A 21878-nucleotide genomic window follows, 5' to 3' on the forward strand; every position below is an offset into this window, starting at 1 on the left:
GGCCTCTCCCATGCACCTCCAGGTCCAGCACAGGCTGCAACCAACTATGGATCACTTTGCAGTTCCTACCAAGTAGCTCCAGGCCAGTCACAGGCAGTGGCTGGCTTGGGCCTGCACTGGAGCCCCTCCCAAGAGGCCCCAGAACCAACACATCCAGTGGATGGCTTCAGAACACAACAGAGCACCACCCAATTATCCCCCTATGTCATACCCACAGGGTGATCTCTGCAGGCATCGGCCCATCAGGGTTAATCACACTCCATTGAGTCAACCTCCATACAGCAGCTCATATGCTGTAGTGATAGCAAATCCTCACAGTCAGTCAGCTTAAGTGTCAGTCACACGTACTGACATGCCAATAGCAGTCAAGGTTCAACTACAACAGAACACACACAACCTACACAAGGGACACTCCTGGAGCATTCGGCTCAGGTGATCAGGGAGACTGTACTCCCTGGGTCCCCAAAAGACACCTACTACAAAAGGCCACCCAGCCAAGACTGTGGATATACTAGATCTACCTAATACATAGAAACAAACACAGAGAGGCAGCCAAAATGAGAATACAAAAAAAACATGTCCCAAATGAAAGAACAGGAGAAAACTCTGGAAAAAGAACTAAATGAAATAGAGGCAAGCAATCCAGCAGATACAAAATTCAAAACATTAGTTATAAGGATGCTCAAGGAACTTAGTGAGAACTCCAAAAAAGAGATAGTAAGCATAAAGGACATAGAAGCCATAAATAGAACCAGTCAGAAATAAAGAATACAATAACTGAAATGAAAAATACACCAGAAGGAATCAACAGCAGATTAGATGAAGCAGAGGATCATCTCAGCAATTTGGAAATAAAGGTAGCAGAGAACACCCAATTGGAACAGCAAACAGAACTTAAAGAAAATGAGGATAGTTTAAGGAACTTCTGGGACAAAATGAAGCATACCAACATTCGCATCACAGGGTTACTACAAGGAGAAGAGAGAGCAAGGGATTGAGAACCTATTTGAAGAAATAATGATTGGAAAACTTCACTGACCTTATGAAGAAAATAGACATACAAATCCAGGGAGTGCAGAGAGTCCCAAACAACATGAACCCAAAGAGGCCCACACCAAGACACATCATAATTAAACTGCCAAAGTTTAAAAACAAAGAATCTTTAAAGCAGCAAGCAAAAAGCAGTTAGTTACCTCCAAGGGAGCTCCCATAAGACTGTCAGCTGATTTCTCAACAGAAACTTTGCAGTGCTAAAGGATTGGCATGAGATATTCAAAGTGATGAAAAGTAGGGACCTACAACCAAGACTACTCAACAAAGCTATCATTTAAAATTGAAGGAGAATGTAAAGAGTTTCCCAGACAAGAAAAACGCCAAAGGATTTCATCACCAGCAAACCAGTATTACAAGAAATGTTAAAGAGACTTCTATAAAAAGAAGGGGGGGGAAAGAAATAAATATGAATAATAAAAAGGCAAAAACTATATACGTATCAATAATCACTTTAAATATAAATGGATCAAATGCCCCAATCAAAAGACATAAGGTAGCTGAATGGATGAGAAAACAAGACCCATATATATGCTGCCTATAAGAGACCCACTTCAGATAGATTGAAAGTCACACATAGACTAAAAATAAAGAGATGGAAAAAGATATTTCATGTACATGGAAACAAAACAAAACAAAAAACCAGCTGGGGTGGCAATATTTAGACAAAATAGACTTTAAAACAAAGGCTATAATAAGAGACAAAGAAGTACATTTCATAATGATAAAGGGATAAATCCAACAAGAGGATATAATCCTTGTGAACATTTATGCACCCAACACAGGAACACCTAAATATATAAAACAAATATTGATGGACATAAAGGGAGAGATTAACAGTAATACAGTCACAGTAGAGGACTTTAACATCCCATTGACATCAAGAAATATATCTTCTGGACAGAAAATCAACAAGGAAACTGTGGGGACAGAGTCCCATAGAGCAGTTTGCAGGCTCTTGGCCTCGCATGCAGAGGTGCTGGCTCGGGTGATGAATGACCATTGACTGTGATTGGCTGACCATCAGCTGTAACCGGTTAGCCAGTTGGCTACTGATGTAACTGCTGGGCTGTGTTGATTGGTTGGTTGGTTGGCAGGCAGAAGAAGTGAATGGCAGACTGCGGATCCTACTGCGTGTGTCTCCAACCCAGCCGCCAGCAAGAATATAGTGGTGTGACTCCCCTATCTATGGCTCCGTGGGTGTTCCTTTTTGGCCTCGCCATGTCCTGCGTTCTTATGTGGAGAGCGGTACCAGAGACATCGCATGAGTCCCTGCATGACAGAAACAGCAGCCACAAATGACATTAGATTGGATGGATTTCACTGATATTTTTAGAGCATTTCACCCCAAAGCAGCAAAATATAAATTCTTTTCAAGTGCACATGGAACATCTTCCAAGACAAACCACATGTTAGGCCTCAAAACAACTCTCAGTAAACTTAAGAAGACTGAAATCATATCAAGCACCTTCTCCAAAGACAATGAAACTAGAAACCAATTATAAGAAAAACTGAAAAACACACAAACACATGGAGTCCAAAAAACATAAAGAACTCATACAGTGCAACACCAAAAAAAGAAATAATCTAATTAAAAATTAGGCAGAAGACATGAATGGACATTTCTCCAAAGAGGACATACAGATGGCCAATAGACATATGAAAAGATGCTCAACGTCACGGATCATCAGAGAAATGCAAATAAAAACCACAATGAGATACTACCTCACACCTGTCAGAATGGCTATCATGAAAAAAATCAACAAACAAATGTTGGTGAGGACATGGAGAAAAGGGAAACTTCAGGCACTATTGGTGGGATTGCAAGTTGATGCAGCAACTGTGGGAAACAGTATGGAGATTCCTCAAAAAAATTAAAAATGGAACTATCATATGACCCAGCAATCCCACTTCTGGGTATTTCTCCAAAGAAATCCAAAACACTAATTCAAAAAAATATATGCATGCCTATGTTCATTGCAGCATTATTTACAATAGCCAAGAAATGGAAGCAACCTAAATGTCCATCAACAGACAACTGGATAAACAAGAGGAGGTACATAGATACAATGGAGTATTACTTGGCCATAAACAGAATGAAATCTTACCATTTGTAACAGCATAGGTGGACCTAGAGGGTATTATGCTAAGTGAAATAAGTCAGACAGAGAAAGACAAATACCATATTATCTCACTTATATGTGGAATCTTAAAAAAAAAACACAGATGAATAAACAAAGCAGAAACAAACTCATAGATACAGAGAACAAACTGATGGTTGCCAGATGAGAGGGGGGTTGGGGAGATGGGTGGAAAAGGGTAATGCGTTTAGGTACAAATTGGTAGTTACAAAATAGCCACAGATGTAAAGTATAGCATAGGGAATACAGTCAATAATATTGTAAAAACTATGTATAGTATCAGGTGGGTACTAGACTTATTGGGGGGATCATTTCATAAGTTATATAAATGTCTAAGCTCTATATTATTGTGCACCTGAAACTAATATACTAATGAATGTCAAGTGTAATTGAAATTTTTTTTAATTTCACAGAAAGATAAAATTTGAAATCTTACGTGGTGCCACTCAGAGGACAAGTGTCCCCGTGCTCAGGCCCCTGCCCAGCCCCCCCGTCAGCCTCGATGTCCACACCTGAGAGGCCCAGTAGTTGCTCTGTGGCATGTAGACAACAGGTGGCAAATTGCACCTTGACGCAATTGTAAGAGCCAGGCAGTGGTCTTCCCAAAACAAATTCTGTAAGCAGACAGGTTGATGTGGGGTTGTCAGGGTGAGAGGTACTTGGGAGTATAGGAGGCTGGTGGCTAGCTGCAGCCTGATGGAGCTCACGCTGGTCAGGCAGTGCCGAGCATGTCTCCATTAGGAAGAGAAGAACTGAGAAGCCACACTCTCCCGACATCCCCAGCCTGAGTCTCTCCTGGTGCCCCTTTGCAATTACAACAGGAGACTGCAACCCCTCAGCTGCATGCATCAGATGCGAATCTGTGCCGGGTCTCCAGCCAGGTCTCCTAGAAGGCTACAGAGCACCAACATGCATCTTTTTCTATGGGGGTGTGGGTGTAGCAAAAATTACATTACAAGGCGTGTACTGTTTTGGAACCTGATGTCTTCATGTAATGACACAGTACAGACAATTTTCCTTTCCCACAGACATTTATTGACAGCAGTTTTCTGGTCTGAACAGCTTTCTTGTATAGGTGTTCCATAATGGATTACCTTACTCTCCTATCACTAATGCGACTATGAGCAACTTTATTTTCCATGTCTTTTAGTGCTTTTCTATATACAATCCAAGGATATATATACAAATGTTAAAGCTTCTAAGAAACTGGCTTTTAGAAGGTGACAGCAGTGTATGAGAGAGAGCCTGCTTCCCAAAACCTTGTGACCGAGTTCCACTGGGACGTCCTTGCCTCTCTGTGCCTCAGTTTCCTCATCTGTAAATGGGTGTGACAGTGGTGCCCACCTCACAGAAACTCTGAGGACGTACGTGTTAGGATCCAGACAGCAGTGGGGGCAGCCCTTGGCACCTCTGTGTCTTGTGGGTCGTCTGCTGTGGCTGCTGCCGTTTCAGTTCCCTTGTTTGGGGAGGAGGACAAAGCTGCAGGGAGCATAGAGTTGGGATGTGGGGCCCGGGAAGGGGCAGATCCTGAAGAGAGCTCTGCTCTCCTTCCCTGCTGCTCCAACCTGCTTCCAGATCATTCCAGCTGTCTCTTTAGTGGTTATCGTTTACTTTGGTGCACTCATTTTTACTTCCAGAAACGTGGGGAGTGGCGAGGTGGCCTGGGCCTACCCTCCAGCTTCCCAGTGGCCTCCCGCTGGCTTCGCTCCGGCCCTGTTCATCTTCTGTGACGCTGAAATGCCTGTGTTCAGCGGGCCCCTCTATGGCTGGGCCGCTGTAGTCAGGGGGGCACCCAGCCACGCGAAGGCACCCAGCCGCACCCTTACTCCCGGCTGGGCACAAGGCAAACCAGAAACAAAAGCTCTCTTTCTGAGGACCAGCCTGCTCCCTTTCTAGCCCAATGTGTCTTTCTCAAATGGACACGAAGCAATCCTTTAGCCTTCATGACTTTGGTTTTAGGTCATTCCTGGGGAGAGTGGATCCTGTGGCTGCTCAGATATTTTTAGATGAAACGTAAGTGGCAGGAAATTAAAGGCTCCGACCTACGTGGGGTGTCGACCCACCCGGAATGCACTGGAGAAATCGATGGCCAGGTGCGCTGCGCTGGGGTGTACCGCTCAGTGAGAACCACCGGCTGCCTCTGCTCAGGGGTGAAGGACGAACACATTGATCCCCGGAGGTGCGAGGCAAGAGAGCTGCCTGCCGGCACGCGGACAATCCCCTGCCTGCGTGGTCCCGGCCTGCAGTGTGCTGCGATCACACCCTTGATTTCACCTTCCTCCGGAAGCGGACTTTACCAACCAGGTCTGGCTGGAACCCAGCGCGGCGGCCCGCCCCTCCGCAGGGGTGCACGAGGGAACAGGAAAGGGCTCAGTGCCTGGGCCTTCCCTAAGCCCGCCCCTCCATCAAATGAAACCCCCTCAGCGCCCAGATCCTCCTCTTTCACAAGCTGCTGAGGACAAATGCTCGGTGAGGGCAGTTCGCTGTTGAACCTCAGGACCCCAGCACTCAATGGGTGTCCATTAATGAGTGAACTCCCGCCTTAGAGTGCAGGAAACATACTGAAGACGCTTACAGAACACACCAGTTGCAATTAAAAAAAAATCACTAAAGACACCCCCCCCCCCCCTTAAACCTCATCCGCATGGAGCTAAGGCCCAATCTCAGGGCAGTTTGACATGCTCTGCAAAGAACTCCAGCTGGGCCTTGTTTATGATGAGCAAGTGGTCCCCTGAAAAGCTGTAAAGAACTCTGGCCTTTTCAAACGTCAGGATTTTGAGTCATAAGAAGAAATCCCCAGGATTTGGTCTGGGGGTCAGTGAGCAAAAGTGGGGCATAGGGCGCATCCGGCAGAGGCAGAGGTGAGGGGGCACCCCCTGGCTTCCTTCCAAGACAGACAACACCAACAAGAGGGAAAGCTGGTGGAGCTGGCAGCTTCACAAACAGGGAGCCAAAAGGTGAATGTATCGGCAAGAACTGTCGACATGGGAGTTATAGAGCAGGCTCTTAAAAAAAAAGCTACAATAAGCCTAGATAGGAGTACACTTTCTGTTAGAAACTGGCCTTTTCATTTCTTCAAAGTTAGCCTGGGGAACCCCCAGTTGTTCCTGTGACATCTGCCTGGCCAGTTGGGGCTGCGGAGAGAAGAGAGGAGCCACCTCCCGCAGCCTTTATTCTCTGAAAGCTAGGCAGGGCAAGGATACCTCTGGCAGGCTTCTGCTGGGTGGTCACCAGCTCTCACCATTTTCTTTGTGGATCTGAGAAACACCGAGAAGAGAGGTGGCAGCTTTTGTGGCTTTCCCAGGACCATGCTGAAGGTGCACCCCGGTCTGAGTAGAGCTGTGCTCTGCTCATGATGGAGAAAAGGATTCCCTCCCAGCCAGGGAACAATTTCAGGTGCTGCTGTGAATTCCTACGGTCCAACTTAACGCATTTCTCAGAATAAGCCCTTCTTGGGAAAGAGCCCATGTGGCACATTAATAAAACGCAGTCTTGAGGAAGCCACCTTACTTTGCTTTGTCCATAGACCTTAGTTCCATTAAAGGCCGTCCTTTCTGAACCAACATTCCTCCTGAGGAGGCTGTTATCTGCAGTAAATATAATGGAAATTTATAAACAAAAGTTTGTAATACCCTCTCATTCCTCCTTTCTGTCAAGCAGTGTATTAGTTTACTAGTTGCTATTGCAACGAATGACAAGCTTAGTGACTTCAAACAACATGGATATAGTATTCTCTTACAGTGCTGGAAGAAATGGGTCTTACGGGGCTAAAGTCAAGGTGTCAGCAGGGCTGTGTTCCTTCTGGAGGGTTTAGGGGAGAGTCTGTTCCTTGCCTTCTCCAGCTTCTAGAGGCTTTTTGCACTCATCGGTTTGTGGCTGCACCACTCCGACGGCCTTTGCATCCATTGTAACACCACCTTCTGATTGGCCCTCCTGTCTCCCTCTTATGATGACCTTGTAATTACTTTGCCCCACCTGGACAATCCAGGCTACTCTCCCCATCTCAAGATCTTTATCTTAATCTGCAAAGTCATTTGTGTTTTCTTTTTTCTTTCTTTCTTTCTTTCTTTTTTCTTTCTTTCTTTCTTTCTTTCTTTTTTTTTTTTTATGTAACTAAAGGTGACATATTCTCCTGTTCTGGGAATTAGGGCATGGACATGGGGGGTGGGGGCATTATTCTGCCCACCACAGCAGAGAGAAGGCAGCTCACATAAACTGCCTTCTTTCCGATGTCTCTGATCCATGTCATTTCAACCCATTAGGAGAGGCAGGCTCCATTAGCTTGTCCCTTCCTGTTTAGCTTCTTGTTGTTTCTCTAGCAAATGTACCCACCACCCTGACCTGAATGCTGCCCACAGCTGTCCCTGATCTTCAGAAGCCTCCCTTTCCCAATGTTTTGCCAGCTGTCAGATGACACAGCTCTCGGGGAAGAGCCCACAGTGATGGCTGGGTCTTTACCACGGCTGTTTGTACGGTCTGCCTCCCTGTTCACAGGGAGTTCCTGGGTTACGTGTGGGCAGCAGCTTCCGCCATGACCAGAGGCAGGAAGAGAGGGAAGATGGAGGTGGCCCTGAGGGCAGAGGGACAGGATTTGGAGTGGCTTCCAAGGAGTTACAACTGCCAGAGTGAGCATTCAGGAATCCCAGCCTACACATCCACACATCGCAAATGTCCTGGCGAGCGTGCATCCTAGGGAAGAGGCAGTGCCCGGCCTACCTCTCCTGGGCCTAGATCCCTCCCAGCCTTTGTTAGCTCCTCTCTAGACCCACCCGACTCCACCCAGGCTGGCACACCGCTGCTCAATTTTAGGTTATTAAACAACCGGCCCACTGGCCAGAATCTGGTTTTCTCTGTGGATGTGGACAGATGGCCTCCTTAGGACTGCTGGGGCCGCAAATATAGGATCACTGACTTCCCATTGAGCATAAAGTCATTTATTTACAAAACAGCCCGAAAGTCAACTCACTACTCTGGGATCACGTTCATCGTGCAGCACAGGGATCAGGGCAGTCTTGAGAATATGCATACCTAAGGAGCCACGGAGCGTTGGTGAGGGTGGGCAGGAGCTACCTGGTGCCTTGGGATCCTCCTCTCAGGTGGCCCGGGGGGTGGGGTGGCCTGTTCACCTGCGTCCTCCGGATGCATGCCAAGTAGCTACCTGAGCTCCTTGGATTTGCAGTCTCAAATCCAAATGCTGCAACCAACCCCGTGTTACTATTTCTTATTTTGTTCCTTACTTAATTTGATTCCCCTCAGGTTTTCCTGATTCCCCTCAGGATTGGAACAAAGATGCCTTAGAACCAAGCCCATGTACTGAGAGGAAAAGATGACCACACTACGGGAAGGGAAAAAGCAAACGGCGGACGGTCTATGAACCTACGTTGTAGGGGGAAAACAATGATTGTGCATCTAGACACATAAGTTCGTTATGTCTATTCTGTGCATAAAAAAAATATGAAGAGGAAATAGGTAATGTAGCATTATTGCTTATGTCCCAAGGGTGGCATTAAGCAAAATGTTTGTTTCCTTTGCTGTGCATGTCTGTACTGTTTGAATTTGAATATTTTTACAATGAGCATATAATTTTATGATTTTTCTGCAATCATAAAACATACATAACATTTTTAATGAAATGAGAAAAACACTGTTGAAGTGTATTTTACACGGAAGGATATTCATAATACTCGTATATGGAATGAGAAGTTACAAAAGGGCAGGAACAACAAATTCCATTTTTCTGAGGAAAGGTGTCAAAACAAAGAGGAAAATATCTGCAAGGATGATATTTTGCTGCACTAAAATGTTAAAAATGCTTATCTCTGAGTGATATAATTCTTATTTCTATGTTCTTAGGCCTATCTGTATATATTTTTAAAACAATGAAAATATATTACCTTGTATGAAAGGGGGGCAGTTAAATTGAAGTCCCTTACCCCAATGTGAAGTGGGAAACAGGAAGGGGTTGCAAGTGACAGGACCCTGGGCTCTTTCCTGGGCCCGTGGGAGCTTCTGCTTGACCATCTCTCCCTGCCCATGCGATGGCCCTTCCATGTGATGGCCCTACCCATGGGGTGGCCCTGCCCGTGGGGTAGCCCTGCCCGTGGAGTAGCCCTGTACTCAAGCTTGAAAGAGCAGCCTGGCAACACAGAAAGGGCACTGAGGGAGCCGGGAGCCTTGATGTGAGCCCCGGCTCTGGCACGTACCAGCGGTGTGACCTTGGGCGAGTTGACGTAGCTTTTACAGCCTTGATTTCTGTGCTTGTGAAAGGGGTGTAACAGCTGGGCAGCCCACTCCTAGCATCTGGGGATTTTGTGGTGAAATAAAAATGTGTGTGTGAATGGAAAAGCTCTCTGTGCATGTTGGTTGTTGTCCTTTGATTCTGTGTTATTATTAATTGATTGTAACTGCATTGCGACTCTCATTCCAGACAGCATTCTTAGTTGTCCATGGCCCAATTAATTTTTGGCCTGCCTTTGTAGTATTTGTGGATTTTTAAACTCTAGTGAGCAGTTGGTCTGTAACATCTGTTCACCTCCACCCAGTGGCCTTGAACACTTTCTTTGTGTTCACTGCTGGTGGCTTTCTCTGTGATTTAATTTGTGAGAAGTAGAAAAGACTTCTGCCAAAAGCTATCTGCCCTGTCAGCCTGCCATGACAGAGTCATAAATGACTCCTTTGAGTAACGGAAATGAAACCTGGAAGCAGGTTCCACTCAGCAGGCCTGCAGCCCCCTCCTCTGAGAAGCCTCACTGCCTGATCCCCCTACCCCCAGCCGAAGGGCCTGGGTCACGGAGGGCTGAGCTTCCTGACCCGGCCTGCCTGGCCCCACTGCACTGCTCCTCCCTACCAAGGAGATGGCTATGTTTTGTTTGCCACTTCACCCTGTGTGAGAGACGATACACCTGTATGATTTAGATGTTAACAGAGTCACGTGCAGGAGGAATAGCTGGGCTAAGTACTCTCCTCTAGGACATAGCCAGCTGGGAGATGCTCTCTAAAAACTCCTGCAGAAATAGCACAGTCTTTTGCAACAGGCCTTCCTGGGGCTTTTCAACCTTCTTAAAAATCTCCCTCATCCAAGTCCACAAAACAGGCCCTTCCCCACCCTTTTCCCCAAGCCCATCCACCTCCCAAAGGAGCAGATCTGAGGCGTCACATGTTTCTGTGTGGGTTTTTTTTTTTGCCTCCTAGGTCATCAGCTTTATCATTCCGAAGGACGTATGTAACTTTTCACATGAAGCAAGAATTTCTCCTCCCTGAGAAGGAGTCGAAGCATCTCTCATTCTAGCTACAAGCAATTTATGATCCTCCGACTTCCTAGCCAGCTTTCTGAGGCCCTTCTTGTGTACCCTCAGAGTCCTTGCAGGCCAGCAAAGAGAAAAACAATAATAATCTGCTAAAATAATAACACATAAATATGTAAGTTATATGCCTGTGTGCATGTGTGTGTGTATAACAGTTTTATTAAGAGAACTGGAATCAAATATATGGTGATGGAAGGAGAACTGATTCTGGGTAGTGAACACACAATGGGATTTATAGATGATGTAATACAGAATTGTACACCTGAAATCTATGTAATTTTACTAACAAATGTCACCCCAATAAATTTAAAACAAAAAGAACTGGAATTAAAAGACTCCCAAAGAGGTTCAGTCATTTATCCAAATTCCCAACAAGTCCATGCAAAGTGGAAAACAGATGGCAAATCTCCCTTTTCTTGAGTCATTAAACCATACTGAGTGCCAACTGACACCAGCACCAAGAGAGTCAGAAAGTATCCCACTGTTTGCAAGTCATTGTTCCCGTAGGTAAACATGGCGCCAGGAACTCCTTGCCCCACTCATACAGATCATACCATGGGTCTGTTGTTAACACATGAGCCAATGTCACTCTCCTGCCCCAAAGCCCTTCAACAATCCAGGTTCCCTCCCCAATTCAGCAAAAGCACTTTGGGGCCTAGTGCAGTAGACTTCTTCTGGAGATGTTACCCCATCCCCGCCCCTCTTTGTAACAACAACAAATGCATAACTGAATCGTTATCTTGGGCCAGGCACTCTGTCCCCTGTGGCCTTCACCCCATGAGCACAAACGACTGAGCTACGGGTAACACCTGACCCAAGCTGTGCCTGTCCAGCCTTCCCACCAGGAGTGTGGAACAGAAGGCAGGTCGGCTCAACGGCAGCCATATTTGGCCTACATGCTTGGAAGAGCAGAGAGAGCCGGCCCGCAGAGAGGGGAGAGAGTGACAGTTGTGATGACAGTCTATGGACCACAGTCCCAGGGAAACAGAAAAGGTTTACCCACTTCCTCACAGCTCTCTTGTTCTGTCCCTGACCCTCCCAAAGCACGGCTGTGCCTCTTCCACTGAGTTCTGTGAGGGCTGCTCTTGTATCTCACCAATAAATAATCTTTTTTTAAAAATTTAGATTATTTAAATTTGTTAGTAAATTGTTAGTAAAATTACATAGATTTCAGGTGTACAATACTGTATTACATCATCTATAAATCCCATTGTGTGTTCACCACCCAGAGTCAGTTCTCCTTCCATCACCATATATTTGATCCCTCTTACCCTCATCTCCCTCCCCCCACCCTCCTTACCCTCTGGTAACCACTAAACTATTGTCTGTGTCTATGAGTTTTTGTTTCTCATTTGTTTGTCTTGTTCTCTTGCTGTTTTTGGTTTATATACCACATATCAGTGAAATCATAGGGTTCTCTGCTTTTTCTGTCTGACTTATTTCACTTAGCATCATACTCTCATGATCCATCCGTGTTGTCACAAATGTTTCTATATCATCTTTTCTTATCGCCGAATAGTATTCCATGGTGTATATATACCACAACTTCTTTATCCATTTATCTATCGCAGGACATTTTGGTTGTTTCCATGTCTTGGCCACCATAAACAAAGCTGCAATGAACATTGGAGCACACGAGTCTTTATGTATAAATGTTTTCAGATTTTTTGGGTAGATACCCAGGAGAGGGATTGCTGGGTCATATGTTAAATCTATTCGTAATTTTTTGAGGAACCTCCACACTGCCTTCCATAACGGCTGCACCAGTCTCCATTCCCACCAACAGTGTATGAGGGTTCCTTTTTCTCCACAGCCTCTCCAACACTTGTGACTATTTGTCTTGTTGATGATAGCCATTCTGACTGGGGTGAGGTGATATATCATTGTGGTTTTTATTTGCATTTCTCTGATGATTAGTGATGTTGAGCATTTTTTCATATGTCTATTTGCCATTTGTATGTCTTCTTTGGAGAAATGTCTCTTCAGGTCCTCTGCCCATTTTTCAATTGGGTTGTTTGTTTTATTGTTGTTGAGTTTCATGAGTTCCTTTTATATTTTGGATATTAGCCCCTTATCAGAGGCACTGTTTGCAAAATTCTTCTCCCATTCAGTTGGTTGCCTCTTTATTTTGTCGATGGTTTCTTTTGCTGTGCAGAAGCTTTTAAGTTTCATATAGTCCCATTCATTTATTTTAGCTTTTACTTGCATTGCCTTTGGAGTCAGATTTATAAAATGCTCTTTGAACCCAAGGTCCATAAGTTTAGTACCTATGTTTTCTTCTATGCAGTTTATTGTGTCAGGTCTTATGCTTAAATCTTTGATCCATTTTGAATTAATTTTGGTACATGGTGACAGATAGCAGTCCAGTTTCATTCTTTGCACGTGGCTATCCAATTCTCATCTTTTGATGAGAATCCCAGCACCATTTATTGAAGAGGCTGTCTTTCCTCCATTGTATGTTTTTAGCTTCTTTGTCAAAGATTATCTGTCCACATTTATGTGGTTTTATTTCTGGGTTCTCAATTCTATTTCATTGGTCTACATGTCTGTTTTCCTGCCAATACCATGCTGTTTTGATTATTGTAACCCTTAGTACAAGCTAAAGCCAGGCAGTATGATACCTCCAGCATTGTTCTTTTTTCTTAAGATTGCTTTGGCTATTCGGGGTCTTTTGTGGTTCCAAACAAATCTGATGATTTTTTATTCTATTTCTTTAAAAAATGCCATTGGGATTTTGATGGGGATTGCATTAAATCTGTATATTGCTTTGGGTAATACTGTCATTTTAACTATGTTGATTCTTCCAACTATGTTGATCAACTATGTTGATTCTTCTTGTCCATTTCTTCTAGGTTATTGAATTTGGTGGCATATAGAAATGGAATGTCTTTCCATTTCTTTGTGTCTTCTTCAATTTCTTTCAAAAATGTCTTATAGTTTTCAGCATATAGGTCCTTCACATCCTTGGTTAAGTTTATTCCTAGGTATTTTATTCTTTTTGCTGCAATTGCAAAAGGAATTGCTTTTTGTATTTCTTTTTCTGAGATTTCATTGTTAGTATATAGGAATGCAATGGACTTTTGTAGGTTGATTTTGTAGCCAGCAACTTTACTGTATTCGTTGATTGTTTCTAATAGCTTTTTGGTGGAGTGTTTAGGGTTTTCTATAGATAGCATCATGTCATATGCAAAGAGTGATAATTTAACTTCTTCATTCCCAATTTGGATGATTGCTCTGGCAAAGACTTCCAACACTATGTTGAAAAGCAGAGGTGATAAGGGACAGCCTTGTCGTGTTCCTGAACGTAGAGCAAAGGACTTCAGTTTTTCACCATTAATTATGAGATTAGCTGAGGGCTTGTCATATATGGCCTTTATTATGTTAAGGTATTTTCCTTCTATACCTATTTTATTAGTGTTTTAATCATAAATGGATGTTGTATCTTGTCAAATGCTTTTTCTGCATCAATTGATATAATCATATGATTTTTGTCCTTTATTTTGTTTATGTGATGTATCACATTGATGGATTTGCTGATGTTCAACCATCCTTGTGCCCCGGGGATGAACCCCACTTGGTCGTGATGAATAATCTTTTTAATGCATTGTTGCATTTGATTTGCTAGAATTTTGTTTAGGATTCATCAGAGATATTGGTCTGTAGTTTTCTTTTTTTGTGTTATCCTTACCAGGTTTTGGTATCAGGGTAATGTTGGCCTCATAAAATGAGTTAGGGAGTACTGTCTCTTCTTCAATTTTTTGGAAGAGTTTGAGCAGGATTGGTATTAGATCCTCTTTGAAGGTTTCGTAGAATTCACTGGTGAAGCCATCTGGTCCCGGACTTTTGCTTTTGAGAAGGTTTTGGATGACTGATTCAATTTCTTTACTGGTGATCGGTCTGTTTAGATTTTCCAGTTCTTCATGGTTCAGCCTTGGAAGGCTATATGTTTCTAAGAACTTGTCCATTTCTTCTAGGTTATTGAATTTGGTGGCATATAGTCCTTCATAGTATTCTTGGATGATCCTTTGTATTTCTGTGATGTCCGTGATAACTTCCCCTTTTTCATTTCTGATTTTGTTAATTAGTGTCTTCTCTCTTTTTATCTTAGTGAGTCTAGCCAAGGGTTTGTCAATCTTGTTACTCTTTTCAAAGAACCAGCTCTTTGTCACATTAATTTTTTCTATTGTCTTTTTGTTCTCTATTTCATTTAGTTCTGCTCTGATTTTTGTTATTTCCTTTCTTCTGCTGACCTTGGGTTTTACTTGTTCTTCTTTTTCTAGTTTTTTAAGGTGTAACATGAGGTTATTTATTTGGGATTTTTCTTGTTTCTTGAGATAGGCCTGTAATGATATAAATTTCCCTCTTAAAACTGCTTTCGCGGCATCCCAAAAATTTTGTAGGACGTATTTTCATTGTCATTTGTTTCTATGTATCTTTTGATCTCTCCTCTAATTTCTTCTTTGACCCAGTCGTTCTTTAAAAGTATGTTGTTTAATCTCCATGTATTTGTGTTTTTTCCTGCTTTCTTTTTGCAGTTGATATCCAATTTCAAAGCCTTGTGATCAGAGAATATGCTTGGTATGATTTCAATCTTCTTAAATTTGCTAAGGCTGATTTTATGTCCCAATATATGGTCTATTCTTCAGAATGTTCCATGTACACCACAAAAGAATATATAGTCTGATGTTTTAGGATGAAGTGCTCTATGTATGTCAATTATGTCTATTTCATCTAATGTGTCATTTAGGGCTGCTGTTTCATTTATTTATTTTCTGTTTGGATGATCTATCCATAGCTGTCAATTTAAGTCCCCTAGTATAATTGTGTTTTGGTCAATTTCTCCCTTTAGTTCTGTTAGTAGTTGCTTGGTATATTTCGGTGCTCCCTGATTGGGGGCATAAATATTGATGACTGTTATGTCTTCAATGACTGTATATGTTATGTCTTCTTGTTGTATATTCCCCTTTACTATGATGAAATGTCCACCTTTGTCTCTTGTTATCTTTTTCACCTTGAAGTCTGTTTCATCTGATATCATTATGGCTACACCTGATTTTCTCTGGGTACCATTTGCTTGGAGTGTCAATTTCTACCCTTTCACTTTGAGTCTATGCTTGTCCTTGTAGCTGAGATGTGTCTCTTGTAGACAGCATATGGTTGAGTTTAGTTTTTTGATCCAATCTGCTACTCTGTGCCTTTTTATTGGTGAGTTCAGTCCATTTACATTTAGGGTGATTATTGATACGTGAGGATTTCCTGTCATTCTATCTTTAGTTTTCTGGTAAGGCTGTGTCTCCATTGTTTCTTTGCCTTTTTGTTGTTGTCTATTATTTCTGTGTGGTGGTATTCCATGATGCTTCCCCCTGTTTCTTCTTTTATTACAGTATATATTTCAGTTCTGGATTTTTTTTTTTTGAGTGGTTAACCTTAAGTTTATGTAAAAGAAAGTTTGATATTTAGAGTATTCCATTTTCTTCAGCGCACTTACTTTCTCCATTCCCATATTCCGGTTCAGGCCTTTACTCTCCTCCTTTTTATGTTTTCGTTGCCACAAACTGCCCCTGTTGATGGTGGTCAAATAGCCTCCTTTAGTATTTCTTGTAGTGCAGGTCATGTATTAGAAAATTTCCTCAGCTTCCGTATGTCTGGAAAGGTCTTTATTCCTGCTTCATATCTAAAGGAGATCTTTGCTGGATATACTATTATTATTGGCTCATAATTTCTCTTTCAATAGTTTGAATGTTTGATTCCACTCCCTCCTAGTTTGTAGAGTTTCTGCTGAGAAATCTGATGATAATCTAATGGGCTTTGCTTTGTAGGTTACCGTCTTCTTTTCCCTGGCTGCCTTGAGGATTCTTTCTTTGTCATTGATTTTAGACAGCTTCAATACAATGTGCCTTGGAGAAGGCCTGTTGGGATTGAGGTAATTAGGTGTTCTATTTGCTTCTTGGATTCGAGGATCCAGTTCTGTCCACAAGTTTGGGAAGTTCTCATCAACAATTTGTTTGAATATATTCTCTGTTCCCTTCTCTCTTCTCCTTCTGGTATCCCCATTATTCTTATATTGCTCTTTCTGATGGAGTCAGACAGTTCTTGTAGAGTTCTTTCATTTCTTTTAAGTCTCAAGTCTCTTTCTTCTTCCATCTGTGTAATTTCCGTGTTTCTATCTTCGATGTCACTGATTCTTTCCTTCATCTGGTCAACTCTACTACTTAAGCTGGTTATTTCATTCTTCATTTCTTCTATTGAGTTCTTAATCTCCAGAAGTTCTATTTGGTTCTTTTTTAAAATTTCAATCTCTTTTGTAAAATGCTCATGTTGTTCTTTGATTGTGTTTCTGAGTTCATTAAACTGCCTTTCTGTGTTTTCTTGCATCTCGTTGAGTTTTTCAGAACTGCAATCTTGAATTCTCTGTCATTTAAGTCACATATTTTCATATCTTTAAGTTCCTTTTCTGGAGACTTTTCACTTTCTTTCTGAGCTGTCTTGTTGCCTTGGTTATTCATGGCAATTACTGATATATTATTTCTCTTCCTAGACATCTACAGGAGTAGCTTCTGCAACAGGTTGATAGGAAGAGGTCTTTCTTTTGTTTTCCAGTACTTGTTGGTAGAATGTTTTATTTTCTCTCCGACTGCAGTCTTTTTCTCTCTCTCACACAGTAGTGCTATGTTTTCTCTTCACTATTCCAGCTTCTCACACAATGGGGGGATTCCCTGGGAGACAGGCTTCTCCTCTGTTAACAGTTCACCTGGGTCATAGGGCGCCACATCCCTGTGGGGATGCGGAGAGCTTTTGAAGTTCCAAAGCTTTTCCTGCACCAGATTCAGAGCCCCTGTGTGTTCAGCAGCTTTGTTTACTCCTGCAGGGATCCACCCAGATAGGTGGAGCCAGGGGCAGGGTGAGTTGTGAGAGGTGGCCCAGAGCAATGGCGGCGACCACCACCATAGCCAGTCCTGCCTCCACAGCTCCCTCCCCTTTGATGGAACTAGTTGGGCTGCGAATCTGTGTCTGTGGTCCACAGTTCTCAGAACAGCAAATGTTCTGTTTTTTGATCTGACACTGCTACTGTTCCGCTTCTAGCACCGGGCAGGTCGGGGTGGGGCTAACTCTGGGAGGGTAGGGGGGGGCGGCTAGTCTCAGTGCCTAAGGCTTCGGTTCTCTGCTCTGCAGTGAGGGCTTAAACCACAGTTTTCAGCCTTCTTCCCTCAGTCTTTTCTCCGAGGTCTCTGCCGTGAGCGTTGGGTTCAGCTGTGTTATATGCTGCCCCCTCAGCCCTGTGGGCCATAAGCGGAGCCCTAGCAGTCCGAGTTCTTCCCTCTCCCGCAGCTGCGGTAGTTCCGGGATGCAAGGAGCTGGGAGCACTGAGCTAGGTCTGCGTCCTGCGCCCGCACAGCTCTGTCTCCGCACTTCTCCCTTTCCTCCTCCCCCGCTCGTGCGATTTGCCCACCTTTAGGTGAATTCAGTAGTGGGCCTCTTCATCTTGCCTGTCTGCTGTGCAGGGAGTCCTTTGTGGTGTTATTGTTGTTCAATTAGTTGTAAATTCCAGGGGAGCTTTACAGAGGCTCACCTCACGCTGCCTTTTTGATGACGTCTCCAAATAATCTGTGTAGTGGTCTTGAATGGGTTCCTGTTATTTTTAACCCGACAACCCTTAAGACCCTCAGCTATCTTAGCTAGAAAGTTCACCAGTTCTTCGGTGCTAAGCATCTACATTTTTAAATAAGAATACCCCCTGGAAAGGTTCAGGCAGAGCATCATTGGAAAGGGCTAATTGTGCGTTTGGTCCTTCAAATTTTAGTGCGTTCAGTAACTTCCTTTCCTCCAAGACAGACTAGCTAAGATTGGGGACATTTGGGGGATTCATAGTTTTGATAAGAAAATAAAAAAGGAGAACCTATTTTAGATTACTATCTCTGGGGAGAGGGCAGGCCTGGGTGTAGGCAAGGCACTTTCAGCTACTAGAAAATGTGCCCAAGGTTAGCCCTGCTCCTAGTAATAAGGAAAATAATTCATTATGACTCATTAGTATTTTTAATTTACAGAATGCCTTCCTTCCAAGGAACTCATTATGTCGATGGAGGTTCATTATGAGAAAGAGATTTGGGAGTGGAATTTATGCTGGACATAGTCTTCTAAATATGGCAACAAAGACCTTTATTACATGGGTACATGACTTGAAGCAAATCTCTCTCTATAAGCTAATTAAGAAGGGATGTAAAACTGTGTCAAGCCTGGGTAATGCTGAGAGAGAGATGTGGAACACTCTTAAAGCATTACTAAAACCATGTTTCCATCCAAATATTAAATTCATGGCGCTCCCGAAATCGTATAGTATCTTAGGTATGACATATTTTAATAGCATTAAAGTTAATTATTGTTTGATGAGGAAAACCACATTGCAATTTTTATATTTAGCTTAGGAAAACTGGAGATTCTAATAAGAAACCTTCAAAGCCAGCCTGAATTACAGCCACTTTGGTTACTAGCCAATGGATATGTGCTTCCACCAACTGTACTATTTGCAGGAGAAAATAATTGTTCCCCTACTCTGGGAAGTTACTGGTGTAGATTTTAAAGGAGCAGACAGCTGTGTGGGTGCATACCATTTGATACTTCTCCATTTGTACAGTATCACAAACATCCCATAGTGAGCCCAAGGGGATGCACACACTGACCTCACAAATTAGAAAAGACCATTTCAAAGATCACATTACCTGGGGAAGCCAGCAGCACAGAGTCCCAGAGAAAATGGGGCATCAGGAGGCATTAGAGTCAGCAGCTACTCATGGAATATTCTTGATTTGAGGTCAGACAGTGCACTGAGGGGGAGCCAGAGCGTTCTCTTTGCCCCCAATCTCAACTCATGCCCCTTATCCAGTTCCTTTCATTCAGCAAGTATTTATCAAGGGCCTGCTAAATGTCAGGCCCAGTGCTAAGTACTAGGGGTCCTGGAGGTCTGCCTGCCCTCAGCACTCACCGGGCATTAACAGGCAGTAAGCCATTTGTTATGTAATTAACCTACTCACAGTTCAGGTAAGTGCTATGAAGAGTGCACTCAGGCTGTTAGGAGCTCATGGGAGTGGGTCAGGGAAGTGTCAGTGTGCATTAGCAACCAGGTGATATCTGAGCTAAGATTTAAAGAAATAAGCTGGCAGAGTGCTGGGAGAGGGCTGGGAATGGGAAGGAGACTGTTGCAGGCCTGGAGCATAGCCTGTGCAAAGACCTATGGGTTGGGGGGCTTGACGGAGGGTGGCTAAAGCTGGGTGAGCAGGATGGACAGTGGGACCAGGTGAGGCTGGAGCCTGGAAGGCCAATGCCAATGACACTGAACTTTTATGACACCAAGGGATGGTCCAAAGCAAAACGAAATAGATACGTATTTTTAAGGATCCATCTATAGAGGAAGGATCTTCCTCTATAGAGGAAGCCACCAGTGGAGGGAGGGCATGAGTGGGCACTGAGAGTCCTAGTGATACTATAGTACCTTTAGGTCACTGAGGTGGCTTGGGCAGAATGGGAGCCTGGAGATGAGAATCAGACAAAGTGGACGCATGTTACGGAAGCTGACTCAAGAGCATGATAACTGATTGGATACAGGAGGTGAGGAAGGAGAGCTGTCAACGATGAGCAAGTGGGTGGATGGTCATGCCATCTGCTGAGGTGAGGACGATCGAGTGAAAAACAGAGGGCTGAGGGAAGATTAAGGGCTCAATTTTGGCCATGCTGAGTTTGAGGTATTTGAGACATGGACTTGGAGCTCAGAAGAAGGACCTGGGCTGGATTGAGATTTTTGGGAGCCAGGGCACATGGTGGCATTTGGGGCCATAGGCTGGGATGAGACTCTCACAGAGAAAGTGCAGAGGGAGAGGAGAGGAGGGCCCAGGACTGGGCTGGGAAGGACACTGATATTTAAAGGTCATGTGGAGAAACAGCAGTCAGCTAAGGAGCTTAGGGAGGAAGGAGCAGAGGTAGGAGGAGCCATGACCTTGAGCATGGAATCACAAAGCCCATGCAGAGAGGGCTACAGGAGAGCATGGATGACCCCGTCGAGTGCTGCTGAGGCATCAGGTGAAACAAGAATGGAGGCACATCCCCTAGGTTTGGCAACATGAGTGACACAATCGCCATGGTTGGGGAGAAACCTGGAAGGGAGTGGGACACATGGAAAGTGAGGAAGTGGAGAGAGAGGTTGGCTGTGAGGATGTGAGGAAGATAGAGGAGGGTATGGAGTAGGGCAACCGCCTGGTCCCTGGGAGCCCAGGGCTCTCCTGGTTTGCGCACTAAACATCTTGAGTGCTGGGAACCCACTTAGTTCTGGAAAAACCCAGCTAGATGGTCGGTCACTTTGCAAGGTGGAGTCTTGCAAAGTGTTTGCTCTTGTCTTTTTTAAATATGGAAATGGACATATGTGAACACTAATGGAAAGGATCCACCTGAGAGGAGAGGGGAGAGCCCTGGTCAGCCGCCTCTAGGTTACTCGCACATAAGTGAAAATGCTGTCACTTCCCAGTCTTCCCCAGGCTATCCAAGGGCTATGCCTCAGGTGCTATGGCAAAACCAGTGTTTCTGTTGCAAGATGACTGAGCATGCTCCCAGCTGTCACATCCGAGGGAAGCTACTACACCTGGGACACAATGAAAGAGCCTGCTTTACAGCAGGGAGAACTGGCATGTGGTCACTGGGGACTCAGCTCATTAAAAAGTGTGAAGGTGCTTAATTGGGATTTTGTTTCCAAAATTGCCCAAATGAGTGCCTGGTAGAACCGATGTGAATAGCACTCCTTTAAAACACTCATCGAATCCCAGCCATATAACCAGAGAAGGTCCTGGGCCCACAGGCCAGCATGAGTTGCAGCACGTCTGACTTCCTGGATTGGGGCCGGTGCTCCTTGGCCTTGACCCCAGGAGGAGCAGTCCCCACATTGGTGGGGGAGAGCGCTCAGCCTAATGGGGGCTGCAGCCGCTCAGACCCCACCCTGGGAACAGAGGGCAGGGCAGGTGGAGCCCTAATTCTGGGAGGTTTTTGTGCTTCACCCAAAGCAGCCTCTGTGACTGACAGGAAACCAATAGCCAATGGGCAAATGAGCTCTGGCTTCTGGGTTTATTCATTCTCTCTCCTTAGGAGGATCAGACAGACCCCCAGGGCAGTTTTAAACCAGAGCCTCTCTCAGGGCTCCAAAGTCTCTCTGGAGGCAGGGCTTCCTCCTTGTGTGGTTTCTGGAGCTCCGGACGCTATCAGTCTCCCCTGTTGCCTCAACTCTGCCCTCCTTACTCTCAGCCTATCAATCCACTGGGTTAAAATGTCTTAAGAATAAGATGAATAATGAGCTGGGGCTTGCCCTAGAAGATATTAAAATGTACTGTGAATAATTAAAATAGTG

At 44.1% G+C, this 21878-nt stretch overlaps 1 protein-coding gene across 1 annotated transcript in view; it reads right to left on the reverse strand.

Annotated features, from left to right (window-relative positions):
- The window catches only part of DHRS12 (dehydrogenase/reductase 12), a gene marked incomplete at both ends in the record, with an annotated part of 57146 nt that overhangs the window by 2325 nt on the left and 32943 nt on the right, over nt 1-21878 (reverse strand). The window contains 2 exon segments of the mRNA XM_081046647.1: nt 6702-6778; nt 8158-8219. Of these exon segments, the coding sequence (XP_080902773.1) occupies nt 6702-6778; nt 8158-8219 (139 nt within the window).

This window comes from Rhinolophus hipposideros, assembly GCF_964194185.1.
Source record: "Rhinolophus hipposideros genome assembly, chromosome: 4".
In the NCBI taxonomy this organism is placed as follows: Eukaryota; Metazoa; Chordata; class Mammalia; order Chiroptera; family Rhinolophidae; genus Rhinolophus; species Rhinolophus hipposideros.